The 14,206-nt window shown below is 41.8% G+C and overlaps 1 protein-coding gene across 3 annotated transcripts in view; it reads left to right on the top strand.

Annotated features, from left to right (window-relative positions):
- Positions 1–14,206, top strand: part of PTPRG (protein tyrosine phosphatase receptor type G) — a 771,055-nt gene that overhangs the window by 711,926 nt on the left and 44,923 nt on the right. For all 3 annotated transcript variants that reach the window (XM_055414236.2, XM_055414235.2, XM_055414238.2), the window contains one exon: positions 12,534–12,625. In XM_055414236.2, the coding sequence (XP_055270211.2) occupies positions 12,534–12,625 (92 nt within the window). The remainder of the gene's footprint in view (positions 1–12,533; positions 12,626–14,206) is intronic.

Consider the following 14,206-nt stretch of genomic DNA (forward strand, 5'->3'; position numbering starts at 1 on the left):
ACAGCTGAGCGGCTAACACTCACTTCTTCACTTTTCCATCGTTTTTATTTGGTGTCCCCTTGCTGTTGTGCCAGAATCGAATGTTCTTCCTCTGGGTTGCATTCTGTACTTGGAAACACGAATTTTCAGTTATCTTATACATTCATCCTTTTGTATTTTATAATGGAGTAGTATAGCCTATTAACAATGTTGTCATGGTTTCAGGTATACAATAAAGCGATTCAGCCGTACATAATACATGTATCCATTCTCCCCTAAACTCCCCTCCCATCCAGGCTGCCAGGTAACACTGAGCAGAGTTCCCTGTGCTGTACAGTAGGTCCTTGTTGGTTATCCATTTTATTTAAATATTTATTTTACTCATTAGCCTGCACCAGGTTTTAGTTGTCGGATCTTTAGTTGCCATATGAGATCTAGTTCCCTGACCAGGAGTTGAACCTGGACCCCCTGCATTGGGGGCATAAAGTCTTAACCACTGGACCACTGGGAAGTCCCAGTTATCCATTTTACATATAGCAGTGTGTACACGGATCCTCTTGACATCATTCTGTTGTAACCAGAGGTGCCGTCTCCCACTGCCCTGCAGACCCTGGATCCCAGCTGTCTGCCTCATTCTCTAGAATGGTTTTCTTCATCATCTAGTACACCATGCATTTTACTTGGTTTGCGGTCTCCCCCAACTACAGTGAGAGCTTCCTGAAGGCAAATGGATGTCTTCTTAGTGCAAGAATAACTACCTGGCACATGGTAGGCATTCTCGAACTCTCCGGATGAATGATGAATATGAGCAAAGCCTCCTTACAGTTCTTTTAAGGCCTGTGCAATGAGGCTCGGAGATGCAGTACTTTTCTGAGTCCCCAGAAGGAACGCTGCTGTTGTTTGCATGTTTTCTCTAGATATGGTTATGGGTGGGGACTGGTTTGGCCCTGTATGTCTCTATATGTTAAGACATTAGATATTGCTGGAATTGGCCGTGTTCTCACCATTCTGTGAGCTTCTCTCCCTAACGCTTGTCGCACAGCAGAGAGGGTAGTAGAAAAGTCTCTGGGTAAGTCCTCCACTGGATCATTCTGTGGCTGCTGAACGATTCCCATACAGATGGGTAGGTTTTGTGTTGCGTTTGTTCTTCTCCACTAACCCTCACCCTTTATTACATCCTTTGCCTTTGAGAGGGGGCGGACAGGAACCAGCCCCCCGTCCCCATGGAATAAGTTTTGTTGACTCTACCGCATTTGTGCAGCAGTGCGTGTATAATCATTTTCCTCTCGCATCACCTAGAATATGTGTTGACCTCTGGAAAATGCCCGGGGCCTCTCCCCTCTGAATTGATTCAGCCAACAAACACAGCTGTTGGGTAGTTGTGCAATTGAAATCCATTTTAAAAGGTTAAGTGGTGAGATACTTCTTGCACTGTCTTTGCATTTTTAGTTTTTTCCCCCCTGGATGGGGAATCAGAACGCCACAGATCTCACCCTGCCTCCACCGTGAAACCTAGGTCAATGACTTGACCTCTCTGAGCCTAGTTTCCAGAATCTGCAAAGTGAGCAGGATATTCAAGATCACATGAGGTGGTATGTGTCAGGGCAGTTTGGAAAGATTCATGGAAGCCAGAGTTGTCAGCTGTGGATGCTCTCCTTCCCAAATCATGGTATCATACCTCCCAGCATCTGTGGTCAGCAAGCATTTGCACAGTCCCCAGGTTAAGACTGTCCCAAACACGTATCCCACATCCACTGGGTGCAGCCAGCTTCACCACGTCCTTCGGCTTGGGTTTTAGGACTTTGAGTTCCCTGGGATCCTCAGAAAATGCCATCAGTCATGGCCGCTTTGCCACACCTCTGAGTAGGTGTCTTAGACCAGAAATGCTCTTTGAATGTTCTCTGCTTCATTTCCCAGCAGCAAGTAGAAAACTCACAGTCCAACAGTACATCTATTTAAATGTGAAATTCTCACTCATTGATGGTAGAAATGCGTGGAAGGAACAATTCCACAGCATAAGATTGTCCACTAACTGAGAAATCCATGGAATCCAGCTGAATCTCCCTTGGCGTAGTAGATGCATCCTTTTTTTGCAATAAGATATTTAATCTAGGTCCCTGTGCTATATAGTAAATCCTTGTTGCTTACCTAGTTTATTCATGTTTTGGCTGTGCCACAAGGCATGTGGGGTCTTAGTTCCCAACCAGGGATCGAACCCTTGCCCTGTGTATTGAAAGTGAAGTGTCCTAACCATTGGACTGCTAGGGAAATCCTAGTAGACACATCCCCTTGATGAGTTGTGACACATTTGTGAGAATGAATGACTTTAAATGCTGTAGTGTTAGAGGACTTGTCTGGTGAAACCAAACATGAGACTGCTCTTCTAGTGTTTCCTCGGGTTTTATAGCAGTGGCCTTCCATGGGGATGTCCCTAGACAGAAAACTTACTTCACCCTTCAATGAGCAGAAGTTACCTTATATGACCTTTCTTTAAAAATCTTTAAACCAGATCACAATCCCTTATTTTTCTTAAAACTACACAGTCCTATTTAGTAAATTTGTAACATAGTTTGTAATTTCATTGTAACAATCCATGATTATTTATTCTTTAGGTTTCTTCCAGTTATTACAGGACAGTTGTCTTGCATAAAGAAAGGCAATATAAGGAAAGCATGAATTTCTAAAGTATCACCAGTTTTTTTAAACCCTATTAAGTTTCAGCACAATTTTCCTTTAATTGAGACCTCCTTAGTATCCTTTTAAATGATTTACCTTAGGAAATATCTAATTTTTATACTTTTTTTTATGTGGACCAATTTTACAGTCTTTATTGAATTCGTTACAGCACTGCTTCTGTTTTATGTCTTGTTTTTTTTGGCCATGAGGCATATGGGATCGAAATTCCCCAAACAGGGATCAAACCTGTATCTCCTGCATTGGAAGGCAAAATCTTAACCATTGGACTGCCAGGGAAGTTCCTCTAATTGTTTTTATGTCTAAAAATAGTAGGATATTTATAGAACTAATATGGAATACTTACCCTGCCCACTGGATCTCACTTACTCTTTGTCCATATTTGAAACCTAACAGGAAGACTTCTAGGTCCTAGGTGTATCAACCTAAATTATATTTCATTATTTGAACCCCTCACTTTCTATCACTGATTTTTCAAAAAAGATATTTCCAGACAACAACCAGGAAACTGAACCATTACACAGTTTTGAAGTGTGGGAAACAGAGTAAGATTGAAAATTCAGCTGCCGAACTGTTGTAGAGTCCCTAAGTCATCAGTATAAAAGGTGTAACATACTCTGATCCTAGAACTTACTTTGCACTTAGCCTTCCTCAGAAAATATCATCATCATCTGATATTTATTGAGCATTTATTGATCAAAACTAATGTGGATTATGTTTGTTTTTTTTTTAACATTAATTTTAGGGAAAGTGGTGCAATCCATACCCCCATTTCACAGATGAAGAAACCGAGGCTCAGAGACATCCTTTAATTTGCCTGAGGTTGCATGGATAAATGGTGGGCTAGCATTGGAATTCTCTGTGTGACTTCAAAGCACAGATGCTTAGAAATGGCTCTGCCACCTCTTGGCATGTTCCTCTGACAGTTGTGATATCTGAGGACTTCAGTCTCGTTTGGATTTTGTTTCCTTAAATCAAGGCATCTTCAAATACATGTGACTATTCTCTTAGAATTTTTTCTGGATTTTCTTCTTTCAGTAGCACTGACCACTTGCTTTTCCACTAAATTGTCTTTCATCCTCCATGACAGCATTTCATCCTTCTTCTGTTGAAGTTTCCTCCATGTCCAAAAAAAAAAAAAACAAAACTCTCCTCTTTGTTTCTTAGTCATCTTTATTCTTTTCTTTCCTAAGAAAAAGACTCCCCCCCCCCACCAATATCTCTATTCCCTATGCCAAGTAGGAATTTGTGATTTATTTATTTTTTATGCTCCAGGTCTTAATTGCCACACATGGGGTCTTCACTCTTTGTTGGGGCATACTGACTCTTCTGATTGTGGCATGCAAGCTTTTAGTTTCAGCGTGTGAAGTCTAGTTCCCTGACCAGGGATTGAACCTGTGCCCCCTGCATTGGGAGTGCAGAGTCTTAACCACTGGGCTGCTAGGGAAGTCCCAGGGATGTGTGATTTAAATGACTTGGAGAACAGCTCAAAAACATGTTGAATATTGAATAAATTAGACTCTTAAATCACCAACTTTTGGATGATTCTGCTGTGGTGCAAATTCATGGATAAACAGCTCTGATCTTGAAATCCCAAAGCATAAGTAGAACCAGCAAGTTACACTGGCTCTTAAAAAAATATTATAAAATAGACGAAAGGTTAAGGAAAGCTTTGCTAACCTTTTGATACTCATCTCTTGGAGACAGATGCTTATAGGAACATTTGAGGAAATTTGAGTTATCAGGTTTACTAGCTCTAACTGAAATTTAGGAATTTAGACTCTTCATAGTGTCCTGGTTTAATTGGCAAAGATAGTGCTGTAAGAAGGAAGACTTTTTTTTTCACCTAAATCCTGTACAGTGTGGAAATTATAAACCCAATGTGTCAGTGAAGGTTGGTTAGCCAAGCATATGAGAGAGAACTCCTTATGCAAACATTTTACCAGACAGTTCCAATTACTAGAGAAGTGACATCAGTTCTTTTATTAGGATTTTTTTTTTAATTCATTCATTTCTTTGACTGTGCTGGGTCTTAGTTGGGGCATGTGGGATCTTGAGTTGCAAAATGCAGGATCTTTAGTTGTGGCATGCAGACTCTAGTTCCCTTACCAGGGATTGAACCTGGGTCCCCTGCATTGGGAGCAAAGATCTTAGCCACTGGACCACCAGGATAGTCCCTATCAGGAAATTTTTTAAATTGTGAAATCTGCTATGTGTATGAAGCCTGAGAAAAGTACGCAGTCTTCTTCCAGATAAGTTAAATTGTGACTTCTTCGGGAGAATGAAAGGGGCTTTGACTCTTCCTACGTCCCACTAATGGCTTTTCAAAATCAAATGTTCCATGCTCACTGGTCTCCCATTGTTACTCTGGGAAGATAAGGCACAATTGATTGTAATGACCTAGCTATCAGCCCCGTTCTAGTAGTCTGTCTTCTAAGATATTGAAGTAGTCACAAACTTCTCTCCTTTAAGATCATCATCATCATTATTATTTTGGCCACGCTGTGCAACTTGCAGGATTTCAGTTCCCCAACCAGGGACTGAAGCCAGGCCATGGTAGTTGGATCCATATTATTATTAAATTGATATTATTATTAATTATTATCTGCAAGTATTTTTAAAAATCTACTGTTTCCACCTTTGGGGTAATCTTTTAAAACACCAAGCTTTCATTGTATTTTCACTGCAGTTATTAATGAATTACATTTTTACTCTAATTATTAATGAAGCATTATATAATATATCATCTGCAAATTATATTCAGTGTATTATGCTACCTGTTCTTTTAGACTTTCATCATATGTAGCTTTTTAAAATCAGAACTCAGCTCATTGAATTAGCCTGTTTATAGAGCATGTTGAAAGGGCTTTTCCAAATGTGCCTATTGTCAAACACAAATGTCCTTATAAATGTTTTTCTCTGGAAATTAGAAAATCTAACTTTCTAACAAGAACATTACAAAACAAAACGTTGCTGCTAACCAGTAGTTTAGAAATCCAGAAATGATTCGTGCCTTTCCCGCAGTTAAAACACATCTTAATAATTTGAAGGTCACTGGCTTCAGCAGGGTGCCAGCACATAAAGGGGTTTTAAACATGCAGTTTAAAACCCTTGGGATTAAACCAACCTTGTTGGCATATTTTATTTATACAGAGATTATCTCCAAAGGAGATTCATTGGTCTTTTGACAATAATGAAGCCCTTTCTTTATTGACTTCATTGTGTCATAAATGAAAAGAGATTTCTTTTTTATGGCAGGAAATAAAATGTCCTCATCTCCACAGCACTCCTTGCATCCTAAGAGTCTGATTTAGACAAAAATCTATTGTGTCCTAAATCAGGAGCTAAAAATCTCAATAATCGTATTTGCTATTTGCTTTATCTTCTTAAGTTGACACAGGTATTACCAAGCACAGAGAGAGGCCTGAACGTGGCTTCTGAGATGAGAGTCTGATCCCTCCTCAGAAAGGAAGGAGACTGAGTTCTCAGTCTTAAGGTCTGTGCACTACAGGGGTGGTTAGCAGTCCCTGAAAACAGCCCAGTCATGCTCAGGAGGATGCCTGAGTATGACTGAACTGGACCCAAGTACTAGGCTCTCCCTGCCCTCATAAAGATTTGGTTGGGATTTGGAATAGGGTTGAGGAAATGCCAAGTGTTACATGAAGTTCGCACAGATTGGCCTCAGTAAGTGACTGAAGGCCTTCTGGAATCTTCATGGTAAATTTATATGTATACCCACAGCCTGCCAGAGTAAACAAGCAGCGATAATTTTCTGAAACAGACCTTAGGCCAGTCAACCCCACAGCTAAGCATCTTGGAAGGCAGGAAGGTAAATACCATGGTATTCTATTTACCTGGCATCTTCAGGGTGACCAGAATATCAGTGTGAATTTTCCAGGTAAACCAGAGTTTACCTTTGAAGCCAGAGTGATTCATTTCAGCCCATTTTTGTTGGAGAAAGTCTTTAACACATATTGTAGGGTTTTCTGCCCTCTCTATATGTTCAATTTAAGACCTAGAGAGGTCACATTAAGGCCCAAGAAGCCAGCTTTGGGGTCAGCCTGGCCCAGCCAATTGATGGCAGTGGACCCTGGCCAGGTTCTTTGTTTCTCCTAGCCCCCAGATCATAGGATCTCGCATGCATATCAATTCTCACCTCATAGTAAATCATAGCTTTATGCACTTACTAGATGCCAAGCTCTCTGGTAAGTAGTTATGTTTTCTGCATAGCACTCTGAATTAGCTGGTTCTGATTTCCAATTAGATGAGGAGTGGCAGTCACAGAGAGGTAAGGTCCTGTATCACCAGGCCAACTGATTGTGGCCTTTTCCATTCACACCACTGTCTCTGGGTACCTGATGCACAGGAAGTATTCTGGCCGTGGTGGCAGGTGAGATTCAGGGCTACACAGTTACACTGAGTTGCAGGCTAAAGACCCTACCACCCTGCAGCGTGCTAGGCGAGGCCCTCTGCAGCGCCACCCTGTGGTGGACGTTCAGGGACCGCCTCAGGTGCTGATTTTTTTTCTTTGCAATTTCAAGGGAAAAATTGCTGAGTTTTTCCTTTTGGTTTATCTGTTGTTCCTTAATACCAAGAGTCTGCAAATTTAGCATGGGTGAGTTCTCTCTAATGGAATGGGTCTGAGCACGCAAGCACAACAGAGATATAACCACAGATTTCAGAAGCAACTTTTCTTTTTTTTTCTTTCTGTTTTTATTGAAGTATAGTCGATTCACAATGTTGTGTTAGTTTCTGGTGTACAGCAAAGTGATTCGGTTAGATAGACACACCCATGCGTATGTATTCATTTTCATGTTCTTTTCCATTATAGTTTATTGCAAGATATTGAATACAGTTCCCTGTGCTGTAGAGTAGGACCTTATTGCTTATCGCTTCTGTGTATAGTAGTGTATATATGTCAGTCCCAAACTCCTAATTCTCCATTCTCTTCCCCCTGTGGTAACTGCATGTTTGTTTTCTGTGCCTTGTGACTCTGTGTCCATTTTATAAAGAAATTCATCTGTATCACATTTTAGATTCTATGTGCAAATAATATCAGATGGTATTTGTCTTTTTCTTTCTGACTTCCTTCACTCAGTATGACAATCTCTACGTCCATCTATGTTGCTGCAGATGACACAGTTTTTTTCTTTGTTATGGCTAAGCTGTATTCCCATTGTGTGTGTGTGTGTACCAGATCTTCTTCATTCATCTGTCAATGGACATTCAGTTTGTAAAAGCAACTTTTCTTTGTGTTCACATGCATTTCTGTCTTTTTTGCAGTTTTGCATTTGAGGTCAACATAAACCAGCTCTTTTCTCGCTCTTGGAATCTCTCACTTTCATACTTTGTTTTCAGTAGAGGTTCAGCCTCTTACAGTGCTCTGCTTTTGATGCGTACAAACCAGAAACTAATTTCAGGCTTCATCAGAAGTGGTACAGAAGGATGTTTTGTTGTGGACTGACCAAAATAAAGGACCTCTTATGTGCTGGATTGAATTCCAACCACAAAAGGCTAAAATCTTGGAACAAAGTATAAATAATATTATTTAAGACCAACAAGCCCACTTTTCCTGATCCTCAACTGACTGAATCAAATATTTTGTAATAGGGCAATGTAGCGGTGATAGTCGTTAGCCCATTTTTGCCTTATTTAAACCTTTGGTATCTGAAAGCTCTATACTTAAAAATATTGGCACAAAATTATACTGTGTAGTAACATTTTATGAGATTAACTGACACGCTCTGCCTAATTTCTTGCTTTTCCTTGCAACTGTGCTCTGAGAATGCAGGCGGTGTGTCCCATCACATGGGAGCACAGGCTTTGGGCTTAAAACACCAGGATTCAAATGTCAGCTCTGCTGCTTAGTAACGCTGTCGCTTTGGACAAGTTGCCTCAGGTTCCTTACGTGTAAATTGAAGATGACAGCACCCTCTGTGCCTAGTCCTTGTGAAGATAAGTGTATGCAAAAGGCTGAGCATAATCCCTGGCAATCAGTAAGGGCTTCGTTCACATTTCTTTCAACTCTAGCATTAGACATCTCACTGTATCATAGTAATCCAGCGTCTAACCTGTAGTCAGTGAAACCATCTTTGTTTTTGTTTAAATCATTTTATTTATTTGTCTGTGCCAGGTCTTAATTACGGCACATAGGATCTTCATTTGTGGCGTGTGAACTCTTAGCTATGGCATATGGGATCTAGTTCCCTGACTGGCCCAGGGATGGAACGCTGAGTCTTAGCCCCTGGACCACTAAGGAAGTCCCAAGGCATCTTTACTTTGATTCCAGCTCTTTTCCTGTTCTTTTTGTTTCTCCCTAGTCACCAAGTTATCAAACCCATCCATTGTAAGACAGTGGCAGTCTTCACCTTGTCATTTCACAGGATTCTTGCCCTCACTTTCTTATGTTCAGTAGAACACACGTTGCCCTTGAGCAGACACCATCTCGCTAATATCTGGCTGAGTCCTAGGCTCTCAGGAAACACCTCTTCCAGTGGCTCCCCCTCCACTGTGACCTGGACGACAGCCGCTCTCTTGGCTCTACAGCCAGCTGCTGCCATGTTCCAGGCTTCAGTGTATCTTTCCAGACTTGTATTTGCAACTCTTACAATGAGCATGAAAACAGCGCCTGTCTCTTAGGGCTGTTGGGAGGAATGAGGACATGTAAACACATGTAAAGGGCACAGAAAGTGCCTGGTCCATAGTTCGTGCTGCTGGTGGTTGTGACATTTGTTAATGAAACTCGGCTGTCTAGGTGGAAATAACATCTCACAGATGGATGTCTTCTTGTAACACAGGCTTTCTGCAGACATAAACTGAGCAGATCAGGTCTACAATGCTGTCCTAATTGCTTGGCCTTCTATCTAGTTAGAGTAATTTTATAATTATCTGGCTCATGTTGAGAGAAATTTAATAGAAAACCAGTGTAAGAGGAAAACTATTAGGACTTCTAATTAGCTTCAGCCTTATATTTATCTTAATATCAAAGGAAAAAAGATTTACGACCATGCGTGTGTGTGTGTGTGTGTGTGTGTATATCTTTCTGTTTGGTTGTTTGGTAGTTTTGTGACGTTACTGGTGGTGCTCGGAAACCTAGAGGATTGTGATTAGACTTCTTTGGATAAAGAACCAAATTTGAGAGACTAGTGAGTCGTGTATTTCCATATGCAGTTCTCGAACTGAACTCTGCTGGGGTTTGTTGCTTCTAACCATGGGAGGGATGGACCGACTGATTTATAGGCATGTATAGTGTTAGATAGTATAGTTGAGCATTTTTTAGGAAAAAATAATATATCGTTAACCTTAAAGTGATTTTTTTTTTTTTTGGTTAGTGACTCAAGCAGGACTCTGCCCTTTAAAACACTGTGGTATGTACCTTGGAGTAAAATAACTCTGAAGCTGAACTACAGTCTTATTTTGAACTAGAGTCCATGTACTTAATCATGGCATTTGTGTCTGACTCTTTGTGACCCCATGGACTGTAGCCTGCCAGGCTTATCTGTCCATGGGATTCTCTAGGCAAGAATACTGGAGTGGGTTGCCATGCCCTCCTCCAGGGGATCTTTCCAACCCAGATTTGGAACCCACATCTCTTGATATCTTCTGCATTGGCAGGAGGGTTATTTACCACTAACGCTACCTGGGAGTCCATGTACTTAATCATGGCACCTGAAGTTTTTTGGGGATTTCCAGTCCTAACATATCATTACAGAATAAATGTTGCCCTCAACCTATTACACTATTTTTTTTAACCTTCTTTTGTACTGGGGTATAGGTAAAGAATTCACCTGCAGTGCAGGAGACAGAAGTTCCATCCCTGGGCGGGAACATCCCCTGGAGGAGGAAATGGCACCCCACTCCAGTATTCTTGCCTGGAAAATCCCATGGATGGAGGAGCCTGCAGGGTTACAGTCCATGGGGTCTCAGAGAGTCACACATGACGGAAGTGACTAAGCACAAGTGCACATAGCTGATTAACAATTTTGTGATAGTTTCAGGTAGGTGCAAAGGGACTCAGGCATACAACCTAAAAAACTATTAACCATCTCACTCCACTCTTGAAAACAGTGTCTTTCATGAAATGTCTTTCATTTCAAAATAAACAGGAGGAAAGTGTTGCCTGCAGTCTGTAGGCTGCAGTGTTTGTGGGGCCAGGTCGTGTCCCATCTTATTTCTGTCGCCTCTTGTTCAAAGATGAGTTTATTCTTGGGTTAACCTCTTAGACACACTCTAGTTTTGTACACATTAGTCCCTTTCTCAACTTAAATCTTTTCTTTGCCACTTGATCTTTATTATAGAATTTGCTTACTTCAAAACATTTTAAGTGAAGTGATCAGATAATTTGGGAAATTTTTCTTGAACTGTGCATTCTGCTAAATATTCCGGGGAAACATTTTGGCTCAGCTCACTTTGTTAATGCTGGTTACATCATTATGGGCGCTATAGATTTCTTGGGCGTGCAAAATGATTGCATATTCATGAACATCTTCAATCCTGAAATATTTGTAAATAACTTGGCAATTTTTTTTTTCATAAGGAGGCCTGTTAAAATGATTAGGTCTTTAATGGTTCACACAGAAAGAATTGGTACTTACAAGGCACCCCCTATTTGATAAGTCACATTTCTCCGCTAAGCAGTTTGGATTATGAACGTTTATAAGTCACCTTCCTTAAACAAAGTAAATGAGAGACGCTTCTTTTCCTCTTAGGAATGATTCAAGTTTGAAAATGTCAATAGATGCAAAAAGCCACCCTTAGAGCTTTGCTCTCTCGAAAGAAAGTCGAGAAGGAATGACATAGTCAATGGTAACTGTCAGCAGATGAAGGGAAATCAGATTGTCAAGCCTGGATCTATAACATTCTTGCCAAAGTAGGACCTCATTTACACATACAGATCTTCATACCCTTTGCTAAGAAAAGCATCTGTGGCAGTTTAGATGTTTGTGCGTTTGCCAAAGATCTTTCACTCTGAATAAAGTAAATGTCATGTCTGTTGTTTATCTCAAATTCAGCAGAGTATTTTTAAAAGGAAATATTTGCGGGGGAGGGGCGAGGGAAGGGGAGAAGGGGGAGGTCGGGCAGCTCCAGTGAGTGGGGTGTGGTTGTTTTCCGGCCGTCCTCAAGGTGCAGAGTGGAGCTGGGTAAAGCAGCGTAAAACGCTCGTGAGGCGCACGAACTGAAAATGTCCTTTTGAAGTGACAGCGTTACAAATAAATTGGAATGTGGAGTCTCTCCGAATTTGTACCTAGTTCTGTCAACACCAAAAGAAAATCCAGTTAATTCCATCAAACCGGTTGTTTGGCATTGTGTGGACACAGCTGTCTCGCACGAAAATTGTGAACATGTAAACGTAGATGGCAGGGTGCCCAAAGCCAGCTGGTTCAGTGGCACCTGTCTGGGACTGTCCATGACTGTGTGCAAAGACTGCATAGGCTTCAGAGATCAGAAACAGAACTGAGTGGTTCTGGCTCCAAGCTGGACCACACTGAATAGCAAATTTTTGAAAAACCTAGGTCGTGGTAACATTTCTTAACAAACAAGTACACGTGGTAAATTCAGTTTTAGTTAAAAGTATGATGTGGTGATTTAAGTACATAAATCTTGAATGTGAAAACTAAAGGTAATTCTTTATAGACCGTTTTTAAAACCATACTTATCTTTTAGGCATTCAAAAATCATAATGAGACCCTAATGTCAAGTAAATCCAGAGAAGGCATTTTTCTGGAAGATGTCTGTTTCAGGTGATACGATTATATCACTTTTTGCAGAAATCAAATACCTGTCTTCAGGAATTCCCTTATCGGTGTCATTTGTTTCTGAAAGGAATCTATGTGACTCTGAATATTATTTTATTCCTACAGATGACATGGAAGCCATTCCTGTCAAACAGTTTGTTAAACACATCGGTGAGCTCTATTCTAATAACCAGCACGGGTTCTCCGAGGATTTTGAGGTATGCTTCAAAACCGGACGTTCCTTTCCAGGAAGCTAACTCTTCTTTTACAGGGATTTGTTTGTAAACTTGAAATGAATGTACCTCAAGCATCACAAAAGCAGTCACTGAGGAGCGTGGGGACTGGCTCTCTTTTCCTTACACTGAGAGTTCTCACAGGCCTTCCTTTCCCAGTACAAGTGAGAGAGAGTTGGTTGCACACTTCCTGAACATGCACTTCTGAGAGAGAACAGACTCAGTGGCAGGAAAGAGGCAGACTCGGATTCTGTCTTCTGCATTCTCACTGGGACAGCAGTCATCATGCAGAGGACAGGCTCCTAACTCCACATCCAGAGGCACACGGTGTAGGGGAGGCCACAGGTTGTCAGTCTGAGGAGTCAGATGCTGGCTCCGCCAGTCATGATCTTTGTCGTTCTGGAGTCAGTCATTTCACCTCTGATCCCCATTTTCCTCATTTTTTATGATTTGATTTATTTATTTGGCTGTGCTGGGTCTTTGTAGCTTCACAGGCTTTCTCTAGCTATGGAGAGCAGGGGTCACTTTCTAGTTGTGATACACCGGCTTCTCATTGTGACAACTTCTCTTGTTGCAGAGCACAGGCTCTAGGGTGTGCGGGCTTCAGTAGTTGTGGCTCCCAGGCTCTAAAGCACAGGCTTAGTAGTTGGGGCACACGGGCTTTAGCTGTTCCACGGCACGTGGGATCTTCCCGGACCAGGGATCGAACCCATGTCTTCTGCACTGGCAGGCGGATTCTTCACCACTGAGCTCCCAGAGAAGCCCCCCTACCCCCCACCCCCTGCCCTTCATTTTTGAAAATGGCAGCGACATCACCTCCTACCCCAACCATGTTGGCAGAAATGAATGATGAACATCCTGGAGAGTGCTAGGTTAACAGTTAAGCCCATGCAAAAGTGGATTGTTCTGTTTTCGCGATTATTAAGCCCTGGAGAGGAGACATGGGTGAACACAGCCTCCTGATTTTGAGAGCTGGCGTGCAGGAAGCAAGGTAGCAGCGCGCACCGCCCTGCCAGCTCCGGGTCCCGTGCCAGCTCGGCAGTGACAGGGTGTCAATGAGGAGCTATTAAACAGACTGCCCTTTTCTTCACTGAGGCGCCTCACTGAGGCACGTCTCTGGCAGCACGAGTGGTGCTGAGGGGGCCAAGTTTTCGTGGCAGCTCAGCTGTCTTCTAGCTTTGTGGGTAAGTCAGTTCCTTTCTGTCTCATTTCTCCTTTAAAATGGAAATGACGCTGAGGGTGCTAACCTGCCCACCTCTTTTCACAAAATTGGTCCCGGCGCTCACTTGGAATAATGGAAGGGAAGCCCTTGGAGATCACCTAGGAGCCATACGGATAGAAGGCTCAATTATTTCCGCACAGAGAAGGAGAGAGAAAAAAGAAGACCAGAAGCCCTGTTTCTATGCAAATCTGGGGGTCCCTGAAGGCCATAGGCAATTATATTGACAACTTGTTTTAAAGGAAATCCCTCTCCTAGCTTTTTGGTCCTTTGTTTTATTTCTGGAGCAGAAGCAGAGCAAGGGTGGTAGAGAGAAGGACCCCTCTGATGTAATCTGCAGAGTCATA

This window comes from Moschus berezovskii, chromosome 24 (genome assembly GCF_049115385.1).
Source record: "Moschus berezovskii isolate FMDL1 chromosome 24, NW_MosBer_1.0, whole genome shotgun sequence".
Taxonomy (NCBI): Eukaryota; Metazoa; Chordata; class Mammalia; order Artiodactyla; family Moschidae; genus Moschus; species Moschus berezovskii.